The sequence below is a fragment of the Delphinapterus leucas genome, chromosome 8 (genome assembly GCF_059928025.1).
Source record: "Delphinapterus leucas isolate spDelLeu-1000000601 "Yukka" chromosome 8, BTC_Dleu_Yukka2, whole genome shotgun sequence".
In the NCBI taxonomy this organism is placed as follows: Eukaryota; Metazoa; Chordata; class Mammalia; order Artiodactyla; family Monodontidae; genus Delphinapterus; species Delphinapterus leucas.
In genome coordinates this window covers 15,851,866-15,870,312 of record NC_143136.1, presented here as the reverse complement: position 1 = coordinate 15,870,312, position 18,447 = coordinate 15,851,866, and the positions used below count along the sequence as shown (strand labels likewise).

Here is an 18,447-nt window from a genome sequence, read left to right as displayed (position 1 = left end):
ACACATGTGGTAAGTTGTCTTAACACTATACACACACACACTGTACCAGTGTCAGATTCCTGGTTTTGATAAGTAATTATGTGAGGTATAATTATGTGAGATGTAACCATTGGGAGGAAATGGGTGAAGACTATACAGTCTCCCTCTTACTACGTTTGCTGATCCTTGTGAATCTACGTTTAAAAATCAATACTGCGGGGGCTTCCCTGGTGGCGCAGTGGTTGAGAGTCCGCCTGCCGATGCAGGGGACACGGATTTGTGCCCCGGTCCGAGAAGATCCCCCATGCCGCGGAGCGGCTGGGCCCGTGAGCCATGGCCGCTGAGCCTGCGCGTCCGGAGCCTGTGCTCCGCAACGGGAGAGGCCACAACGGTGAGAGGCCCGCGTACCGCAAAAAACATAAAAAAAATAAAGTAAAATAAATACTGCCTTATAAAAATTGGTCCTCACAGCTTTTACTGCAGGCACTGTGTGCACTGCAGGAAGCCCAGTGTGCAGAGTGCAGCAATGGGGAGAGTTTCCTCTGAGGCCCCTCTAGAGCCCGCCGTGCTGCCGTGTCGATTTCCAGGGCTGCGGGGGTTGATTGTAAACCTCCTGCTCACTGGCCTCAGCTACCTGCCCAGGGAAAGCACAGAGAAATGTTTGAGGGTCAAAAAAAAGCACATTTGCCCTTAACTTTCATTCGACTCACAGGATTTTTGCATTAAAAAATATTTTGTTGTTTTCTGTTTCATTGTCACTTCAAATTGGTGTTGCAAGTAGGTCAAATTCACACATCAAGTCTTCACTCTCCCCTCAGTTGTCACTTTTTCTCTGTCTACAAACATGCTTAGAATCTTCAACCCCCTCCTTACCCATCGCAGAACATCTGCGTTCAGCCCTAGCATCCCTAGAGTCTGACATTCTTGTCTTTCTTGAACCAAGAGACATCTTAAAAGAGTCACCTGAGATCAACACTCCATTTCTACTGTATCACTCTTTTTTACCCGGCGGCATGCTAAATGAGGACATTATTTCGCATAAAATATGATTTTTGAGGTTTACTTTGCCTGTGTGTAATTTCATTGAGAATAGCTGACCAATTTCAAATTAAAAATTATAAAAGAGAGCATTCTCTCTGATATACATAAAAAGCAAAGGAGATTTCTCTTTATTTCAATTGTACTCCAGATGGCAGGGGCCAAGGCAACGGCAAGGGAAGCTGAATAGACGCTCACAAACTCATGTGCTAATGGCTACTTTTCCTGGTCTCAAGGTCAACAACGTCCACTCCTCAAGTGGTAGACCTCCCTGCCCCTCTTCGTTAGATTTATGTTTTTCTCCTACATGTAGCTTTCATCACCAGGAAGTGTTTATCAAATATCTAATTGTAAAAGATTTTTTCAAATATGTTCTACAATGGGAAAACTTAATCACAATATCCAAAGCATATCCCCAAAGTTATTAAAATTCCATATATTTCTAGACATGGAAACACATGTATGATATATTGTTCAACCAAAAAAAAATCAAATATAAAAAGTATTTATAATATGACCGAATTTTTTAAACTGTATAAGCACGTATTTGAACAATTTTTTTTAAAAAGGATCTGGAGTGATGAACCAAATCTTACCAGTGGTTCTCTTTGCATATTTGAAAATTTTATCTTATTCATTCTTTTCTGTATTTTCTGCATGGTTTTGTTTTGTTTACAATAGAAGGTAGTCGTTTTATATTTAGAGAAAATTAAAGGATTGTCATTTTATAGAAAAAATTCTCCTATGAGGATATGTTATACTTCTGAGGAATATTAGCTGCTAAGATTACTAACATTGTTCCATATAAGAACTTTTTTAAAATTACCATTGACATCTTTGTAACAAAATCCCAAATATCAGCGGTTTTGGTCATAATTCTTAACTTAGGGAATATTTATTAAATCCCATGAAGTACCCTGAAGCCTTCTTAAACGTAACAATATAGCTCCCTCCATGTCTGTATAAGGACCCCCTGTGAAATTACAGGACACCTTTTCCTGCTCTGTCCAAACAACCACTGAAATGCCAAGAGCTTAAAATACATAATGTTCTTCTGCATTATTGGGAATTTCTTAATGCAATGAAAGATTTTGGCCTCAAAAAGATCTCTTCTTTTCCTGGCCCAAAATGTATTATTAGAGAGCTCAGGAAAGTCTTAAGAAAAGTAGATGTTGTGTGTTATCACCCCACCTTTCATTCAGTTTTTGGCAAGTATTTTCTGTTGTTTCTTTACAAGCTATTTTGAAAGATCTCTTTTTACTGTTGTAGATACAAACAATTGCAAGTGGTTTTGCAGGCTCGTTAGTTACATGATAGCAATATCTTGGGCATGTTTTGTGTTGGATCTTGGTTCCACTTAATCTGATGACGGTGATTAAAGTAAAGCGATCCTGAAGTAGGATTCGATTGAGGGCATCACAACTACCACTGCCAAATGTTCGATGTCTTTCTTAACTGAATAATATAAGAATTTATCCATTTTTATTTTAAAATGAAACATAATTACTAATTTCAAAAATTAAATGAGCGATAGTTTTTTTAAAGTAATATTTTTCACTTTCCTAAAAAATATAAAATAATTTGTAGATGATATTAATTTTAACATAATTTTATTTGGAGTTGTATTAAATCTATGGGTTAATTTTGGGATAATTGACATCTTTATGACATAAAGCCATCTTATCCCCCCTAAACATGTTATATCTTTCCATTTACTTAACTGTTTTTGTATTTTTCAGTAGAGTTTTATAACTTTTTCCATAAAATCTTGCACCCCTTTTGCTAGATTTATTCCTAGATATCTTATATTTTTGTTAGTATTAAGGCAATGTTTTGAAATTGGTTTTCTGCTGATGTGTTGGAATGCAATTGAATCTGGTGTATTGATTTGGCAACCTTGCCAAACTTTTATTAATTCCAACAAAATGTCTCTCATTTCTTTGTGCTTGCTATGAAAACAATCAAAAATGGATTTTATTTCTTCCTTTTTGATTCCTATACCTTTCATTTGTTTATTTTTTTTTTTCTGCCTTACTGCACGGACAAGGGCCTCCAGTATTATGTTGAGCAGAAGTAGTGATAGCGCACATTCTTGTCTTGTTCTTGATTTTAAGGGAATGGTTTTAACATTTCACCATGGAGTATTATACTTGATGGAGTTTTCCCCTCCCTCTTAGAGCTTGTTTGCCAAGAAGTGTTCTCATGAATTTTGGCTAAATTGTGTTGAATTCTTTTTCTGTATCTATAATGAGAGGATCATATGTGGGTTGTTTTTTTTTTTAATCTTATAAAAGGGTGAGTTAAAAGAGATTTTCTTTGTTGACCCAACCTTCCATTTATGGAATATATACTCAGTCTTTGGCATGATGTAATCAACAGCAGTATTCACTACTTATAGCAGAAATTATAAAAATATTATCTAACAGACTTTTTGTACCAGTGTATTTTTAAAGTATCTTCCTCCAGCCCCTTCTCCCACCCTTTCTGGCTTTGTTGGGTGATGTTTTTCCTAAGCACAGAGAAAACACTGGACAACTTAATGGTGTAGCTCATCTTCATGTGTCTATGAATATTAGATACATATTGTAAAATTTGCTTAGTTATGTAAATATTCTTGAGCATATGAAATATCCTGTTCCTAAGGTGTTTACTAAATGCTTTTCTCTTGGCTAAAAATCCAAAATGTTAAAAAAAAAAAGTTTCTTTTTGCAGTGTGTTTCTGGACTCGTATTTATGAATCCACTACAGTATAATGGAGTCATATTGGAAAGATAGGACTCAGGGGGCCTCTAACTTCTTCCTCCTTCCTCAGAACAGGGACTGTTTCATAGCTCAGTATTCTGAAGATTCTGACCAAAAGCAGAACAAATCTGCAAATCAGTGAGCGTGGGGACTGAGTGAACAAACCAGAAATCAGAGTGACCAAGTACTGAAACACAGGATTATACCAAGCAATGCCGCGGAAGGAATCGGCATATTTGCATGTAGTGACCTTTATAAGACACCCACACTTAAAAGGAAAATGACATTGTTAGTAGTTTCTCCCCTAAAAATTGTCACATATTAAAATTGAAAATATATCACCAGACAAGAACGGCAGCTGTCTTATGAAGTAGTGCACTATGAAATGAAAGATCTAGCTTTATCCTGTGAATCATTTTTTTTTAATTTGACCTTCTTTTATTACTGAAGAAAAGGATTTAGGAGGGGCCAGCATGGAGAGAAGGAGAAACAGTGATGTCCCTTCCGGTTGCTCCTCCAATCATTTCTTCTTCCTGGTAGTTTCTTGGGTGATCTGTGTTACGCTAGGAGCAGGTATTGCCATAGTTTGTTGTCCCGTTTTTGTCTTTTCAACCATGGGTTTTGGTGTTGTTAACTTGGGCCGTGTGCTACAAGGATGTTGGTCGTGGTGAGCCCTTCGTGGCTGCCCTTGCTCCAGCAGAAAGCAGTGTGTTCCACGTCTGTGCTGTACTTTGCGGGGAGGCAGTGTAAGGAATGGGCTAAGATGGCGTTTGGCTTCTTACACTTCCAAACCCTTTGACCTTCGACAGATCACATAAGCTGTACCACCTTGGTTCCCTTATCTGTGAAACATTGAGGAGTGGGGAGAATAATCCCAGGTACCTCCTAGAGTCCTGGGGTGTAAATAAGATCCTCAGTGCTCGGAGTGCTGGACACATTGTGTGTGGCATCAAGCAAGCCCTCAAATGCTAACTATATTCACCATGGTTTCTGCCGTCCCACCAGCACCAATGTAGCTGCTCCAGCTCCTAATACTGCTAATGTCCCTACCTCTGTTTTTATCCAATGGGCCTTTTCTGGAATGAATCTCACCTCTGACGGCAGGGCACGGGTGGTGGGGTGGGGGATGAGGAGTGTAGATATAAGCAGTGTAAATCCTTCTGTGCCGCTTCGGAATGGCTTCTACCCTACAATTTGGGTCAATCTTACGCTTTCAGTCGTTGCATTGAAATGTACTAAATTTTGCATTCCTTCCTTCTGATAGTTTGTGGCACCTAATCTTCGACCATAAAAATGCTTTCCCAGGTCCCGCTTCCCCTCATCTGAACTTGCTGAGTTACGGAAAGGGTATTTTAGAGTGTTTCTTGCTCTGAGATAGCACTGTTAATGTTCAGCCAATACCTATGAAGAACCTAATGATGTGCCAGACCCGGCGTCACCCTCCGAAGTCTCAACAAGGATGTGCCTGCAGCTCCTCCTCTGGAAGAGCTCTCAGTCTGTCGGGGGAGACAGGGAGCAGATGAACATAGCCCAGAGGGGAAAGGACAGATTCTCAAAGATCATCAATGTTCAATTGAACAAGGTCTTCCTTTCTCAGATTCCCTCGTTCCCCATAAGAAAACTCTAAGAGAACATTTCAATAGAAGATGCTTCTAAGATTTCTGCTGGAACCATTTAAGAGGACTTGAAATGTACCAAATATAGAAGCAGGACAGCTGACGCTTTCAGGTTTTAGAAAACAATAAATGTGGACATCATATGGGAAAAAATCCTTGGAGACTTTTTATTACAGCATGTGACATGTAGGTTTCATGCTTAAGACTAGAATTTTCTAAGTTAAGAGAAGTTAAAAATGGGAAAAGAAGTGCGCATGAGTAATGAGATAAAGCTTCGAACATGTGGGTTTAATCCCTGGCCAAACCCCAGCGCAGGAGAGTGTTAACTCTTCAGTGACCAGAAAAAGGAGGGTCTCTCATGATCCTCTTTTCCACTGACTACGTGCGGAGTTTTGAGAATAAGGCCACCCACCCTTATAGGGCCCCACGTGAGTCATGGTCATCCCATGTGTGGTGAAGATGGTAACTAATCTTCACTGTTGGCACCTGGCCTTGCCCGGGGTGGTGGCTCTCCCTGAACCACGAAGCAGCGCTCACAAAACAGGCAGACCGAGTGTTGGGCTACACACACGCTTTGTTCACACGTGGTTTTACTAGCAACACCTTTCTATATTTTCTGGCTTCTGTTTTTTAAGCACCTGGGAGATGCGGCAGCACCTGCTTGCCTCCCTGCGAGACCGTAAGGGGTTGGTTCCCGGTTGCAGTTGCATCCCTGAAATAGAACAGACTCCCGCCCCATTTTATCCCACACCTGCAGTTGCTTTGCTGATTTACATCACTTGCTTAATCCATGTAGGCATTTGAATTTGCTGCTCCTGGTCTAGAAAATTCCAGAGCAAAGGAGAATGGCCAGCGTTCCCAGGGTAGAAGCTCTCGGGACACTCAGAAATGGTAGGAGCAGCTTCTCTTTAGTGCTGCCCTGGCATGTCCTGCCTGGTACTATTTGATGTAGGCAGGGGTCCCCAGGGGAGAGACGCAGAATCACTCTGGAGTGATTAGGCCATCAAAAGCCACTGTGGTTGGTCAGAGTGTGCGTGGAAAAGGCTGATGACTGCTGATTAGAAGCCTTGAACGTTGCCCCTTCTGAATCCTCCCAGGCTTAGGTGGACCTACCACCTGCCCCCTCCACACACTAGCCCAGGAGCTTCATCCTTGGACTAGGCTTGAGAGAAAGGATATGGTGGGTTTCGAAGAATGAAGTGGATTTGCATTGATGGAGGAGATGGAGAGAACATTCCAGAAGGAGGGAATCACAAAGTGAAGGACTGGTGGCGGGAATGAATGTGCCATGTGGAAGGAACACTTAGGAAACCAGATGGACAGAAGCAGAGGAAAGAAGTGAAGATAAAGTTGGTTAGTCGGCTACTCAATCTGTTCTTGAACGCTAGGCTGAAAACACGGGGGGCTTCATTCTAGAGAGCTAGTCATTGTTCCTTTTAAACAGGGGAATGACCTGAAGAATGCAGATGACGACAAAGGTTAATTTGGGGGCTGAGTACAGGGTAGGTTGAAATGGTGAGAGATAAGAGAGAAGTCGGGGAGCCGTTGGAGGTGGTGGCTGAAGTCTTTCCCCTGGATTCTGGTCATGACAGGAGGATAAAGAGAAAGTGGTGAGTCAGAAACACCAAAAGCCAACTGATAAAACTCTGTTTTGTTTTTTTTTTCTTATTACATGAGCAGTATATGTTTACTATAGAAGCTATATAAATAATCAAAAGTTTAAAGTGAAACAGTTAATCTCAGTACCCAGATTACCCAGAGATATTCCCTCTTACTATTTTGGGGTATCGATTTCTGGACACCTTTTCTATGCATATGTTATATATATATATATATATATATATATATATATATATATCTTTAACAAAAATACTGGTTTCCAGTCTGATTTTCTAGTTTAACATATCTTGATCTTTGTTCCACATCAACAAACGTTTGTTTTCCATATTTTAATGACTACGTAATATTCTATTTTCTATTCATTATTTGCCATGATTTATTTTTGCCAGTCAGGTGAGGTCATTTCCATTTTTTTCTGCTAATGTAAACACTGTAATGAATATCTGTGTGCGTATCCTTGTTGAAGGTTCTGAGACGTTTTGAAAGGATTGTCAAGACTTGAAGATGGATGCCTTCTTTGCTCATTGTATCCAAAGATAACTCAGCATTTTGACTCTAAAGAATTTGGGGCATGATGATTATGTTACCGACATAAATGAGAAAATATGGGAAAAGGAAGAATTAAAATTTTGAAGGAAGGCACTATAGATCAGTTTACAATTTTTTGCTGTAGGTAACTAAACCCTGTTAATAGTTGCTTGAAATGTTTTCTTCTCGTGTAACAAGAGGTCTAGAGTTGGTGAATGCTGACATTTTGTTCATCTGCTTCACAGTATCATCAAGGATTCATGATGCTAAGATGGCTGCTGTTACTCCTGGCATCATAGCCATGTTCAAGTTAAGAAAGAAGGTGGAAGTAATGGCAGCTACCTCTATCCTTTTTACAAACAAGACAAGTTTATCCAGCAGCTTCTCCTCACCTCCTCACTTCTCACTGGCTAGACTGTGTCCCATGCCCACCCCTAAATGCAAATGAGGCTGGTAAAGGAGAAAGTAGAATTGTCCAGATTGACTTGCCCCATTGCCCAAAGTCCAACCTGAGTTAGGGTTTTGCTAACAAGCCAAAAATTGCTTATTAAATACCACCCATCTTTTGGGTGGTAAGCAATTCATGATGTCTTAGATACTATGCTTTGAAAAACTGAGTTACTGGGGCATTCAGGAGGTATTTCTCTGGGCAGCAAGGAACCCTGGTATCTAGGCCAAGGCTGCATAATAGAAGAGAAGATCAGAATGATCATTGCATAACCATAGAGGGAACCAAGGATGGTAAATCAGACACTTAAGACAACGTTTAACAACACATTATTGAGTTTGAAGGAGAAAACTATGAGACGTGGGAAGAACTAATATTTATTAATTTTATGTAGTTGTTTTCATTTCATCTTTCTAAGGGTAGCTTAGTCCTTCTCCAAATACTGACCAGTGTTGACCATGTGCTGAGCCAGGCACTGGTGTACGTACAATGGTGAGTAAAGCAAACAAGCCCCTTCACTATTGAGCTTACAGCCTATTGAAGGAGGCAAAATAATACCCAGAGAAACAAATAATGTCGGAAAAATACGTGCAGTGAGGAAACATACAGCTGGACACGGGGATGGAGAGTGATGGGGAGAGACGAGTCTCCAACATCACCAGGAAGCTGCTTCCTCATCACCACTTTACTGCCAGGGACACTGAGGTAGGCAGGCTGGTATCCAAAGCCACAGGTGGTGTTCGTCAGAACCTGGCCTCTGATCCAGGTCGAGCCCTGGAGCACGTAATTGGGAAGTCATCCAGCTGGGAACTGGGGGACCACTTTCTGTCTGCATCTAAGTGGAGACGAAGCATCTCGTGTCGGACTCTGTATATGAGAAGAATTCAGAATTCCCGGATGGCATCAAGCTCCTTTAAATTTGCCTGTGCACTACATCAGGGACCAGCCACCTGACTTCCTGGTCTCCACTGGGCACTGGTCGTGGAAACGCAGGGACTGTATTCCATGCCATGAGCTGCCTGGACTCACCAGCACCAGGTTTATGTGTAGGATGGAGAGGTGGTCGAGGAGGGCTCGCAGGCTCTGGGCTCCAGCGGCTTGGGTTTGAAGGCGTATTCTCTCACTCGTTGGTGTATAAACTTGGGCAAGTTAGCCTCTGTGCGGCCAAGTGTCCTCACCTGCAAAGCAGGACTAATCCTAATTTCTGCCTTAGTGCCTAGTTGTGAAGAGCGTCTGAGAAAATACAGGTAATGGGAGCATGGGAAGCACTTAATAAATGCTCACTCTGTGTATTGCTTCTTTTGGTGGCTTTTAGAGAATCTTTGCATCCTTTGATGTGTTCACATTGCAGAGCTAGCCTCAGAAAAACATAATTTTTTTTTTCCATGCAGAAATCTCACATTCACACATTTATAAACTGTGAGCAACCTGGTGGCATGATGAGGGATCGTGTTCCCCTGATGGCACATTTCTGAAGCACAGCCTGCTCAAAATTTTATCTTCCGATTCGACATGCTTTTGCAGACGGCACAATATGGAACTGGTCAGACTCCTAATTATGACAGTGGTCCAGAGCCAGGATCCAATCATCTAGTTGACAAAGAGCTTGGTACAGAGGACGGTGACCAGCTGTTCCCCATCTCCAGTGAGCAGAGAGTAAGAGGAAATGGGTTTAAGCGGCGTGAAGGATTTGGGTTATTTATGGCAGAATTTCCTGACAGTGAAGGTTGCTGAACATTAGGGCTGGATTAGAGAGACAGTTTGTAGAATTCCAGTCTGCGGAGATTTTGCAAACATACTCATTTGTGCGATTATTACATGGCTGCCTTCCAACTATGCTCTCTGTCTTGTCTCTCTCTCTCTTTCTACCCCTGTGGTGCTTGTAACCAAATGAACTTTCTCTGAAAGATGAGGCGGGAGGAGGCTGGTCTGCAGAGAAGGGAAGAGAGCTCCTGGTTAACCTGTCTTTGTCATTCTGGGTAAGGAGGCATGAACACCAACAGCCTTGGACTGAAAAAGCCCACCTGGGCCAGGTGAGATGCAAAGATGGTCAGGTTTAGGACTTGGATGAACATAGAGGACACAGGCTGGCCCTGAAGAAGGCAGCCCCTTAGGAGAATCAGCTGATTCTCATCACAGGGCTGGTGGGAGCTCACACAGTTGCCAGGCTTTGATTCCCGAAAGGAGTATGAATTTTAGGGAGTTTAAAAATTCTGACTTTTTTTTAACATCTTCATTGGAGTATAATTGCTTTACAATGGTGTGTTAGTTTCTGCTGTGTAACAAAGTGAATCAGCTATATGTGTACATATATCCCCATATCCCCTCCCTCTTGCATCTCCCTCCCTCCCACCCTCCCTATCCCACCCCTCTAGGTGGAGACAAAGCACCGAGCTGATCTCCCTGTGCTATGCGGCTCCTTCCCGCTAGCTAGCTATTTTACATCTGGTAGTGTATATGTCCATGCCACTCTCTCAGTTCATCCCAGCTTACTACCCTTCCCCCTCCCCATGTCCTCAAGTCCATTCTCTATGTCTGTGATAACTAACGTTTAAAAAGCCGGTCACATGTGGGCCAAAGTGAGTGTACCTCTGTGGGTCGTAATTCAAAGTGCAGGGCGCTCTTCTGTGACTTCAGCTCTGTCAGTAAGGAGAAGACTGAGCATCTCTCCAAGTTCAAACATGGACTTGAGGCAGAATTCCTCTCTTGAAGTGAGAACCTCTGTATTCATGGGTTGAACCGTAAGAAATTCCTGTTTCGTAGATCAAAAATTATCAAATATTGTCAGTTTCATATGCTTCAATCTAAATTAATCATTCACCACTCAAGAAAAAGAATATTAAATGTAAACCGTGTTCTCTCCTGTAGCATCAAAAATTGCCACCTCGGGACGCCCCTCGTGGTCCAGTGGTAAAGAATCCGCCTTCCAACGCAGGGGACATGGGTTCGATCCCTGGTCGGGGAACTAAGATCCCACATGCCGCGGGGCAACTAAGCCTGCACGCCATAACTATTGAGCTCATGTGCTGCAAACTACAGAGCTCACACACCCTGGAGCCCACGTGCCACAACTAGAGAGAGAAAACCCGTGCGCCACAACTAGAGAGAAGCCCAAGCAGACCGCGTGCCATAATGAGAAAGATCCCACATGACTCAACAAAGATCCCCTGTGCAGCAACTAAGACCTGACGCAGCTAAAAAATAAATAAATGAATAAGGAAAATAACTATTAAGAAAAACAAAACTTTGCTGTGCAAAGTGAATCATTAAAGAAAAAAAATTGCTGCCTCCTCTCAGTCATCCTTCTTTTCTCTTTCTGTCTTCCATGTAGTTATAGGCTGCCATTTTCTACAAATATCATTAGTTTGAAATCAACCAGGCATAGCTGAGGATAAAACAGTTGTTATTTGTAGACAGATGGACAGATTCCCAAAGTAGGAAGAGTTCCATTTCAGCCAGGGTCCATAATGCTTCTGGTGGCAATCAGATTGCTTACTGATGCTTCCGTTCTCTTAAACCAAAGGTGTAGTGGGGGAGTCGTGGCTGGCAGACCGCCTCATAGGAACCAGAATAGGAGGTTCTACCTCTGATGCCACGTCCCTTGCCGCTTGCAGTCCGACTCCTGGGAAGCTAGAGGGTGAGGCGGTCAAGCCTTGGTCCTGTCAGAGGAGAAAGACACGAGAAGAACCTTGCTTTCTGCTCTGGCCTCCCAGTGTGTCCTAGAACTCAAACTCCAATGGAAGGATTTCTCCAGTCAGTTCTGAGAGCTCTCTGGATAAACAGGGGGGCGCATGTTTTTTTGTTTTAACCATTTAAGGTTTACTCTCTATTGATGTATAGTTCCCAACCTTTTTGCATATTTTCTTCGTAACGTGGATCATGCGTTTTGACCAAAGTGCATAATGTATTCTCGTTCTCTTAATTAATTGGAATTCCACCCCTGCCCCAACTTCTTCACTTTTAGTGAAAAGTAGCAAATGAATAAAAACCGTACCAAGAGAGGGAGGAAAAAAAAGCTGGAATCAGAGACTTAACAAAACTCCCCACTGAAACAATATTCCAGAAGCTATTTTCAGAATACCTATGAAATCAATCATCTGGGGACTGTTTTGAAGGACGAAACCACATAAAATGATTCATGTATTTTCTTCATGTGGCTTTAAAAAAAGTATAATCTATTCCTCACTCTGTTGATGGTGAACAGTTTGAAAGTCATATTACTATTTAGGAAACACACGTGACCATGCATGGCACCATCCAGCGGCCTCTTTATCTAGTCTAATAAGTATGTAAAAACTTATTTTGATGTGTCCAAAGAGCCTAAACCCTCTGCGTTATCTGTGGCTGGCTCGAAAATTGCAGGACAGTCATCTGAGGGCTGAACCCTGGGCTGTCCTCTGAAGCACAGCCACCCCAAAGGCTTCCTTCTCTTATCAAAAGGGGAAGAATCCAGTGCTGCTTTGCTTTCCATTGACTGCTCTCTCAGCAGCTTTGTGCCTCAGGTTTTAGACTGATGGCATTGCAAAGGCACTAAAAGAAGGAAAAGAATAATATACACTGATTTTAAAATATGTTCTCATGTTCACCGAGCAGGGATGCATGGAAACATACTGCCCAGTGGTGGTTACCTAGTGCCTGATGGGGTACAACAGTCCTCATTCTTATCATCATCAACAACCTACATTTGCTCAGCACTCTTTTTTTTTTGGCGGTACGCGGGCCTCTCACTGTTGTGGCCTCTCCCGTTGCGGAGCACAGGCTCTGGACGCGCAGGCTCAGCGGCCACGGCTCACGGGCCCAGCCGCTCCGCGGCATGTGGGATCTTCCCGGACCGGGGCACGAACCCGTGTCCCCTGCATCGGCAGGCGGACTCTCAACCACTGCGCCACCAGGGAAGCCCTCGCTCAGCACTCTTGATGTGCCAGGCACTGTTCTAAATGCATTTAATTTTCACCACTCTGTAAAGCAGACGTTTTATTTTTCTGTAGTTGAGGAAATAGGTATAGAGCCAGTACCATACAGCTAGAGGACAACAGAGCTAGGATTGAAACCCAAGTTCTGAACCATCGTTCTATCTTACCCCTTTTGATGAGGGTGCCAGAGGCCATTTGGTTATATCCCAAAGAGCGCATGCATTTCGTGATCATTTTCTTTTAACACTACCGCTTGATTTTCCTCTAGAACCAGGAGGTCCCTTTGGAACCTCCAGAAATCAGACCTATTGTACTTCATGTCTTCTTTTTGCCAATGCAAATCAGGAAATTTTCTCTGTAACCTGCCAATAGTCTAAAGATAAAGAGAGAAGAACAGAGCGATTTTTATCTAACAGAGATAAGGGAAGATACGCCCCGGGTAACCCTGGATGGATACTGTTGACATGTTTCTATTGGGGTTAGACTCTGGAGAAAAGCTGCCGAGGTGAAAAGGGCTGCAGCTCTCTGCCCAGACGGAAACCTTGATACTAGGAGAACTTGGGAGAGGAAGGAGGGGAGTTCAGGGCTGCTATTTTGTGGTAAACTTTGAAGTGGCCTGTTAGGAAGGTCCTCCCGATCCGTGATTCAGAATAGATTTCTCCTTGGTGTGAACCACAGAGGATTCACGGTGGAGTGGGAGATCCACAGCGCATGTGGATTTGTTCCTGGTTAGTTGAACCTCTTAGACTGGACAGTGAGACTTTTTGCTTGAGTAGTTAGAAACTCAGGCAAGTCTGAGCCTCAGTTACCTCCTCTGAAAGTGAGGTAATTGCACAAAGCAGTGGAGCTTTTAAAAAAGAGACCAATGTGAGCCTCCCTCCAGACCTAGTAAATCAGATCGTAAGAGTGGAGTCCAGACATGTGTATTTTGCACAGCTCCCTGGGTAGTCCTTATGAACTTCTGGGTGGTTCTAAGGTCCCTTCCGTCCAGAGTGTGTGTTGATGGCAGCTCACTCTTTGTTCCTCTGTCTGTTTATTCAACAAGTGTCTATTGGATGCTTGCTGTGTCGTGGGCAGAACACGGCCACTGTGCTGGATGCCAGGGATTCTACAGGAAGGCAGTGGTCAAGCTTCCTGTCTTCAAGGAGCTTGCAGTCCACTGCAGACAGTCAAACAGGTCCAAGAAACTCTCAAGTGGGGTACAAGCCATGCAGAAGATAGCACAGGGTTGTGCAGTGCAGCCGCAGAGAAGGTGGCCAGAGAAGGCATCTCCGGGCGGCAGGGGGTGGGGGGACTCTGAGGGCTGGCATCTCAGAGGTGAGAAGGAGCCAGCCAGGCAGAGAGATATGCTCAGTAAACAGGGTGGAACCTGCTCCACACACTGGAGGAACAGGTAGTAAACGAAGGCCGGGGCGGCTGGTGCATGAAAAGGAGGTGGGCGGAGATGTAGTAAACAGGAGCAGCAGTCAGATCTCAGGGCCTTGACTGTGGTCAGGCATTTGGACGTGATTCCAAGTGCAACAAGGAGCCATTGTATGGAGGAGGTTGTTCACTCTTCTTGTTTTTAGATGTAAATTGATTCTCTTGGATTCATATTTGAATAAGTTCATTTTGTCTGCTCTGTGATACTTGGCAAGGTGGATTTATGAAATTATTACTTGATATTTGATCAGTTAGGCTTGCACTTTATCACGCTTTTAAAATGTACAGTTCAGGGCTTCCCTGGTGGCGCAGTGGTTGAGGGTCTGCCTGCTGAGGCAGGGGACACAGGTTCGTGCCCCGGTCCGGGAAGATCCCACATGCCGCGGAGCGGCTGGGTCCGTGAGCCATGGCTGCTGAGCCTGCGCGTCTGGAGCCTGTGCTCCGCAACAGGAGAGGCCACGACAGTGAGAGGCCCACGTACCACAAAAAAACAAAAAAAACCCAAAAATGTACAGTTCAGTGTTTTCGTTTTAATATAAATTATTTATTTATTTTTGGCTGTGTTGGGTCTTCGTTGCTGCACGTGGGCTCTCTCTAGCTGCAGCGCGCAGGGGCTACTCTTCCTTGCGATGCGCAGGCTTCTCATTGCAGTGGCTTCTCTTGTTGCAGAACACGGGCTCTAGGCGCACGGGCTTCAGTAGTTGTGGTGCGTGGGCTCAGTAGTTGTGGCTCGCGGGCTCTAGAGCGCAGGCTCAGTAGTTGTGGCACTCGGGCTTAGTTGCTCCACGGCATGTGGGATCTTCCCGGACCAGGGCTCAAACCCGTGTCCCCGCATTGGCAGGTGGATTCTTAACCACTGAGCCACCAGGAAAGTCCCGAGTTCAGTGGTTTTTAGTATATTCACAAAGCCATGAAGCTGTTTAGATTGTACATCAGTACTATCTACTTTTAGGATTTAAGAATAAATTGCTTTAAGTTACAAACATGTGGCTATATAAGAAATAATAGTCCCAAGAACAGAGTGAGTAAAGGAAGGCTTGGTGAGACTACAGAGAAAACACAGAAGCACTCCCAATTCAGCACATCCAATAGAACTTTCTACAAAGATGGGAAGGTTCTGTATCTGCGCTTTGTCCAAATTGGGAGCCATTAAGTCACGTGTGGCCGTTGAGCGCTTGAAATGTGACTAGTACAACTGAGTAACTGGAATTTTTATCTAATTACATTTGCATTTAAATAGCCACATATGGCTACCATATTGGCCAGTGCAGTTGTATGGCAACTTACAAATTCACAGTCTTATCTGAGATCATTCTCCCCATCTCCCCTACCACTCCAGCTTCCAAAATGATTGAAATTTTGAAGCATATGCTATACAAATTGTTGTATTTAAACTTAATCCTCACTACAAAGAAAAAGCTGCAGCCTTCCCACAAGGAATCCAGATGACGGACGGGGTGGGGGGCGGGGGGGGATGACATAAGGGAGGGAGGAGCCTGTTCTGGAAATATATCTGGGCAGGAGTCAACTTGGTTGGCAGCAGGCATGGGTGACATCTGTGCGATCACAGGAGGGCAAAGGAAAGTCATGAGTTTGGCCTCGGCTTCACGGCTCACAGGGAATAAAAATAATTCCAAAAGCAGAGTATTTCGAGAGTACGCGAGACTAAGATTTCTTCTGCTCAGATTGTGGGTCCCATGTCACACAAGAACAAAACCACCCTTCTAGGAATCTGTCGCCAAACTATCAGTTAAGGAGAATCAAAGAGCCGTGAAAGATTCTTTAAACTCTTACAGTTCAACTCATTAAATTCCTCCCCTCTCTAAAGTTCCATTTAAGTTGTTTCTGTTATTTAAAAAAAAGGTCTTCAGCAGCTTGCATTTTTTTCTCAAGGATTCGCTTTTCCATCCTTTAGAAGAAGAAAAGTAGCCCAAGAGGATCTTTCAGCTTTATTAATGTTGTAAAATATTCAGTGTCTTTTTTCATTGTTCTTTACATCCTGTTTTCCTTTTTTTTTTTAATTATCATGTTTTGCAAATATGAGGCATACATGAAGGTAAACACACCGAAGATGCTTTTTGTCCAAAAACTTCCAATACTCTTAGAACAAAAATAAATCTTTGGCATGTATTGTGTATGAAGTTAAAGATGGGCTGGCCTTTAATGAATAATTAATATTTACCTATAAAATATGACATGCTCAGGACAAAACCAAAAATATGCACTGACTGCTTGACAAACTTAGAAGAGAAAGTAATCGACCTCTACCACGGCAGGGTTTTAGGGCAAGTGCACAAGTGGAGACAGAGATTCCATAGGTCAAAGTATTTTAAAGATATTTATCAAGCTAACAAAGCATTACATATGATACATTTTGCCCTCCTACCTTGACATATCAATCTTCACGTGACCTGGAAAGCTAGGTTCGTAGTTAGAATTCTCAGTCCCCCAGAGTTCCACGCTGGCATGCAGCAAAGTCAGGGAGCCAGCCTGTCATCTGCACGGGGCTGTATAATGGACTCCCCAGGTGCCCAGGCTCCTTCCTCACCAAGCAGCCAGACCTCGGGTCTGGGGAAGTGCACACTGGTGTCTTGTCTACACTAGGAAAGACAGCCCTGGGGGAGAGACCTGCACAGGCCCCGCATGCAAGCCTGGGCATTTGGGCAGGGAATGCTGGGGTACCAGGTGCCTAGAGAAAGATCTAGAAGACTGGGCATTTCCTCTTGCTTTAGGAGGAAGGACACAGCTGGAGAAGGATCAGAGTGAGGCGTCTAAATCACAAAGTCCAGGGCACAGAGCCTGTGGCCTGGGTCTGAGGGCAGCGTGGAATCTTTTATGTTTTAAGAGCCAGTGACCATTTCAGTGCCTCTCTGTTGGAAGAAACTCTGTTCCCTAATATGCCCCTTAAATCTCACCACCTTAGGACCACAGAATGGTCTCTTATTGGAGGTGCCCTTCCAGATCTGGTTCTACAGGTGGTCCCTTTTGCAGTCGGGAACCAGAAATTTTCAGTTTGATGTTTTTGAGGCTCTTGAGGGCTTTTATTTCTATTTTTAAGCTTTCTTGAGATATAATTCACAAACCATGCAATTCACCTATTTAAATGGTTTTCAGTAATTTCAGAGCTGTGCAGCCATCACCGTAATCAATTTTAGAGCATTTTCATCCTAAAAAGAAACCTGTACCCACTAGCAGTCCCCCGCCTCCATCACCCCCGCTTCCTCCCCAGCTCCACTCCAACCCTGGGCAATCGCCAATCTGCTTTCTGTTTGTCTCTCTGTATTTGCCTACTCTTTACTGAGTGACTTTGCACTTTTAAAGTAGTTTCCCCTTTCATGTGTCCATAGGCCCAGAGACCATAGTAAAATCTTAGTTACATCCAACCGTTTTATTTTTCTCATGAGATGTGGATTAGTGCTTCTTAAACTTTAGTGTGCATGCAAATCACCTGGGGAATCTGGTTAAAATTCTCAGTGATTCCCCAGGTCTGGGGTGGGCTTGAGATTCTGAATTCCTAACAAGTGATGCCTGTGCTTTGGGTCTGGGGACCACACTTCAAAGGATAAGGGCATGGAAGATGCTGAAGTCATTATTTTAACCGGAGTAGCCTCCATTTCACACAACGTGTCAACAACTTGTGATTTCAACTGGCTTTAGGATGGCAGGTTTCCATCCCAGCATAGAAAGTGGGGGGAAGGAAACATGTGCGTGGGGAGGGGGAGGAGGGCAGCGGGCAGGGCTTTGCATACATGGACCTCTGTCTACCATGAAATGAGGGCTGTGAGGACCCCAAGCATCCTTTCTCTCTCCTCTTTTCTTCCAACCCGTGCTCCCCCTGCTTCATCAGCATCCTCGTGGAAGCAGAGACACCCCATTGTTTAACTCGGTCTGGTTCCTTGTCAGCGCTGCAAACCCGTGTGCTCTGACCATCTCTGATGCATCAGGGTCATCCGTTCTGGTCACACAGCGCTTTCCGGAAACTGTGTTCTGTGAAAAGAAACGAGAACCACATTTTCCACACTTTGGTATTTTCAGTGAGTTCTGTGTCCTTAGGTATAGGAGCCGCGGTCCCCCGTTTGTGGGGGAGGCATCCGAAGCATGCGTCACTCGGTGACAGAACTGAGCTGAAGCTCAGAGCCCA

The 18,447-nt window shown here is 43.7% G+C and overlaps 1 protein-coding gene across 5 annotated transcripts in view; it reads left to right on the top strand.

Annotated features, from left to right (window-relative positions):
• Positions 1 to 18,447, top strand: part of SGPP2 (sphingosine-1-phosphate phosphatase 2) — a 122,596-nt gene that overhangs the window by 13,281 nt on the left and 90,868 nt on the right. For 3 of the 5 annotated variants that reach the window (XM_089916322.1, XM_089916321.1, XM_089916324.1), the window contains exon 2: positions 9,496 to 9,627. The exons of the other annotated variants lie outside the window; for them this stretch is intronic. In XM_089916322.1, coding sequence (XP_089772448.1) covers positions 9,496 to 9,627 — 132 coding nt within the window. The remainder of the gene's footprint in view (positions 1 to 9,495; positions 9,628 to 18,447) is intronic. 5 annotated transcript variants of the gene reach the window in all.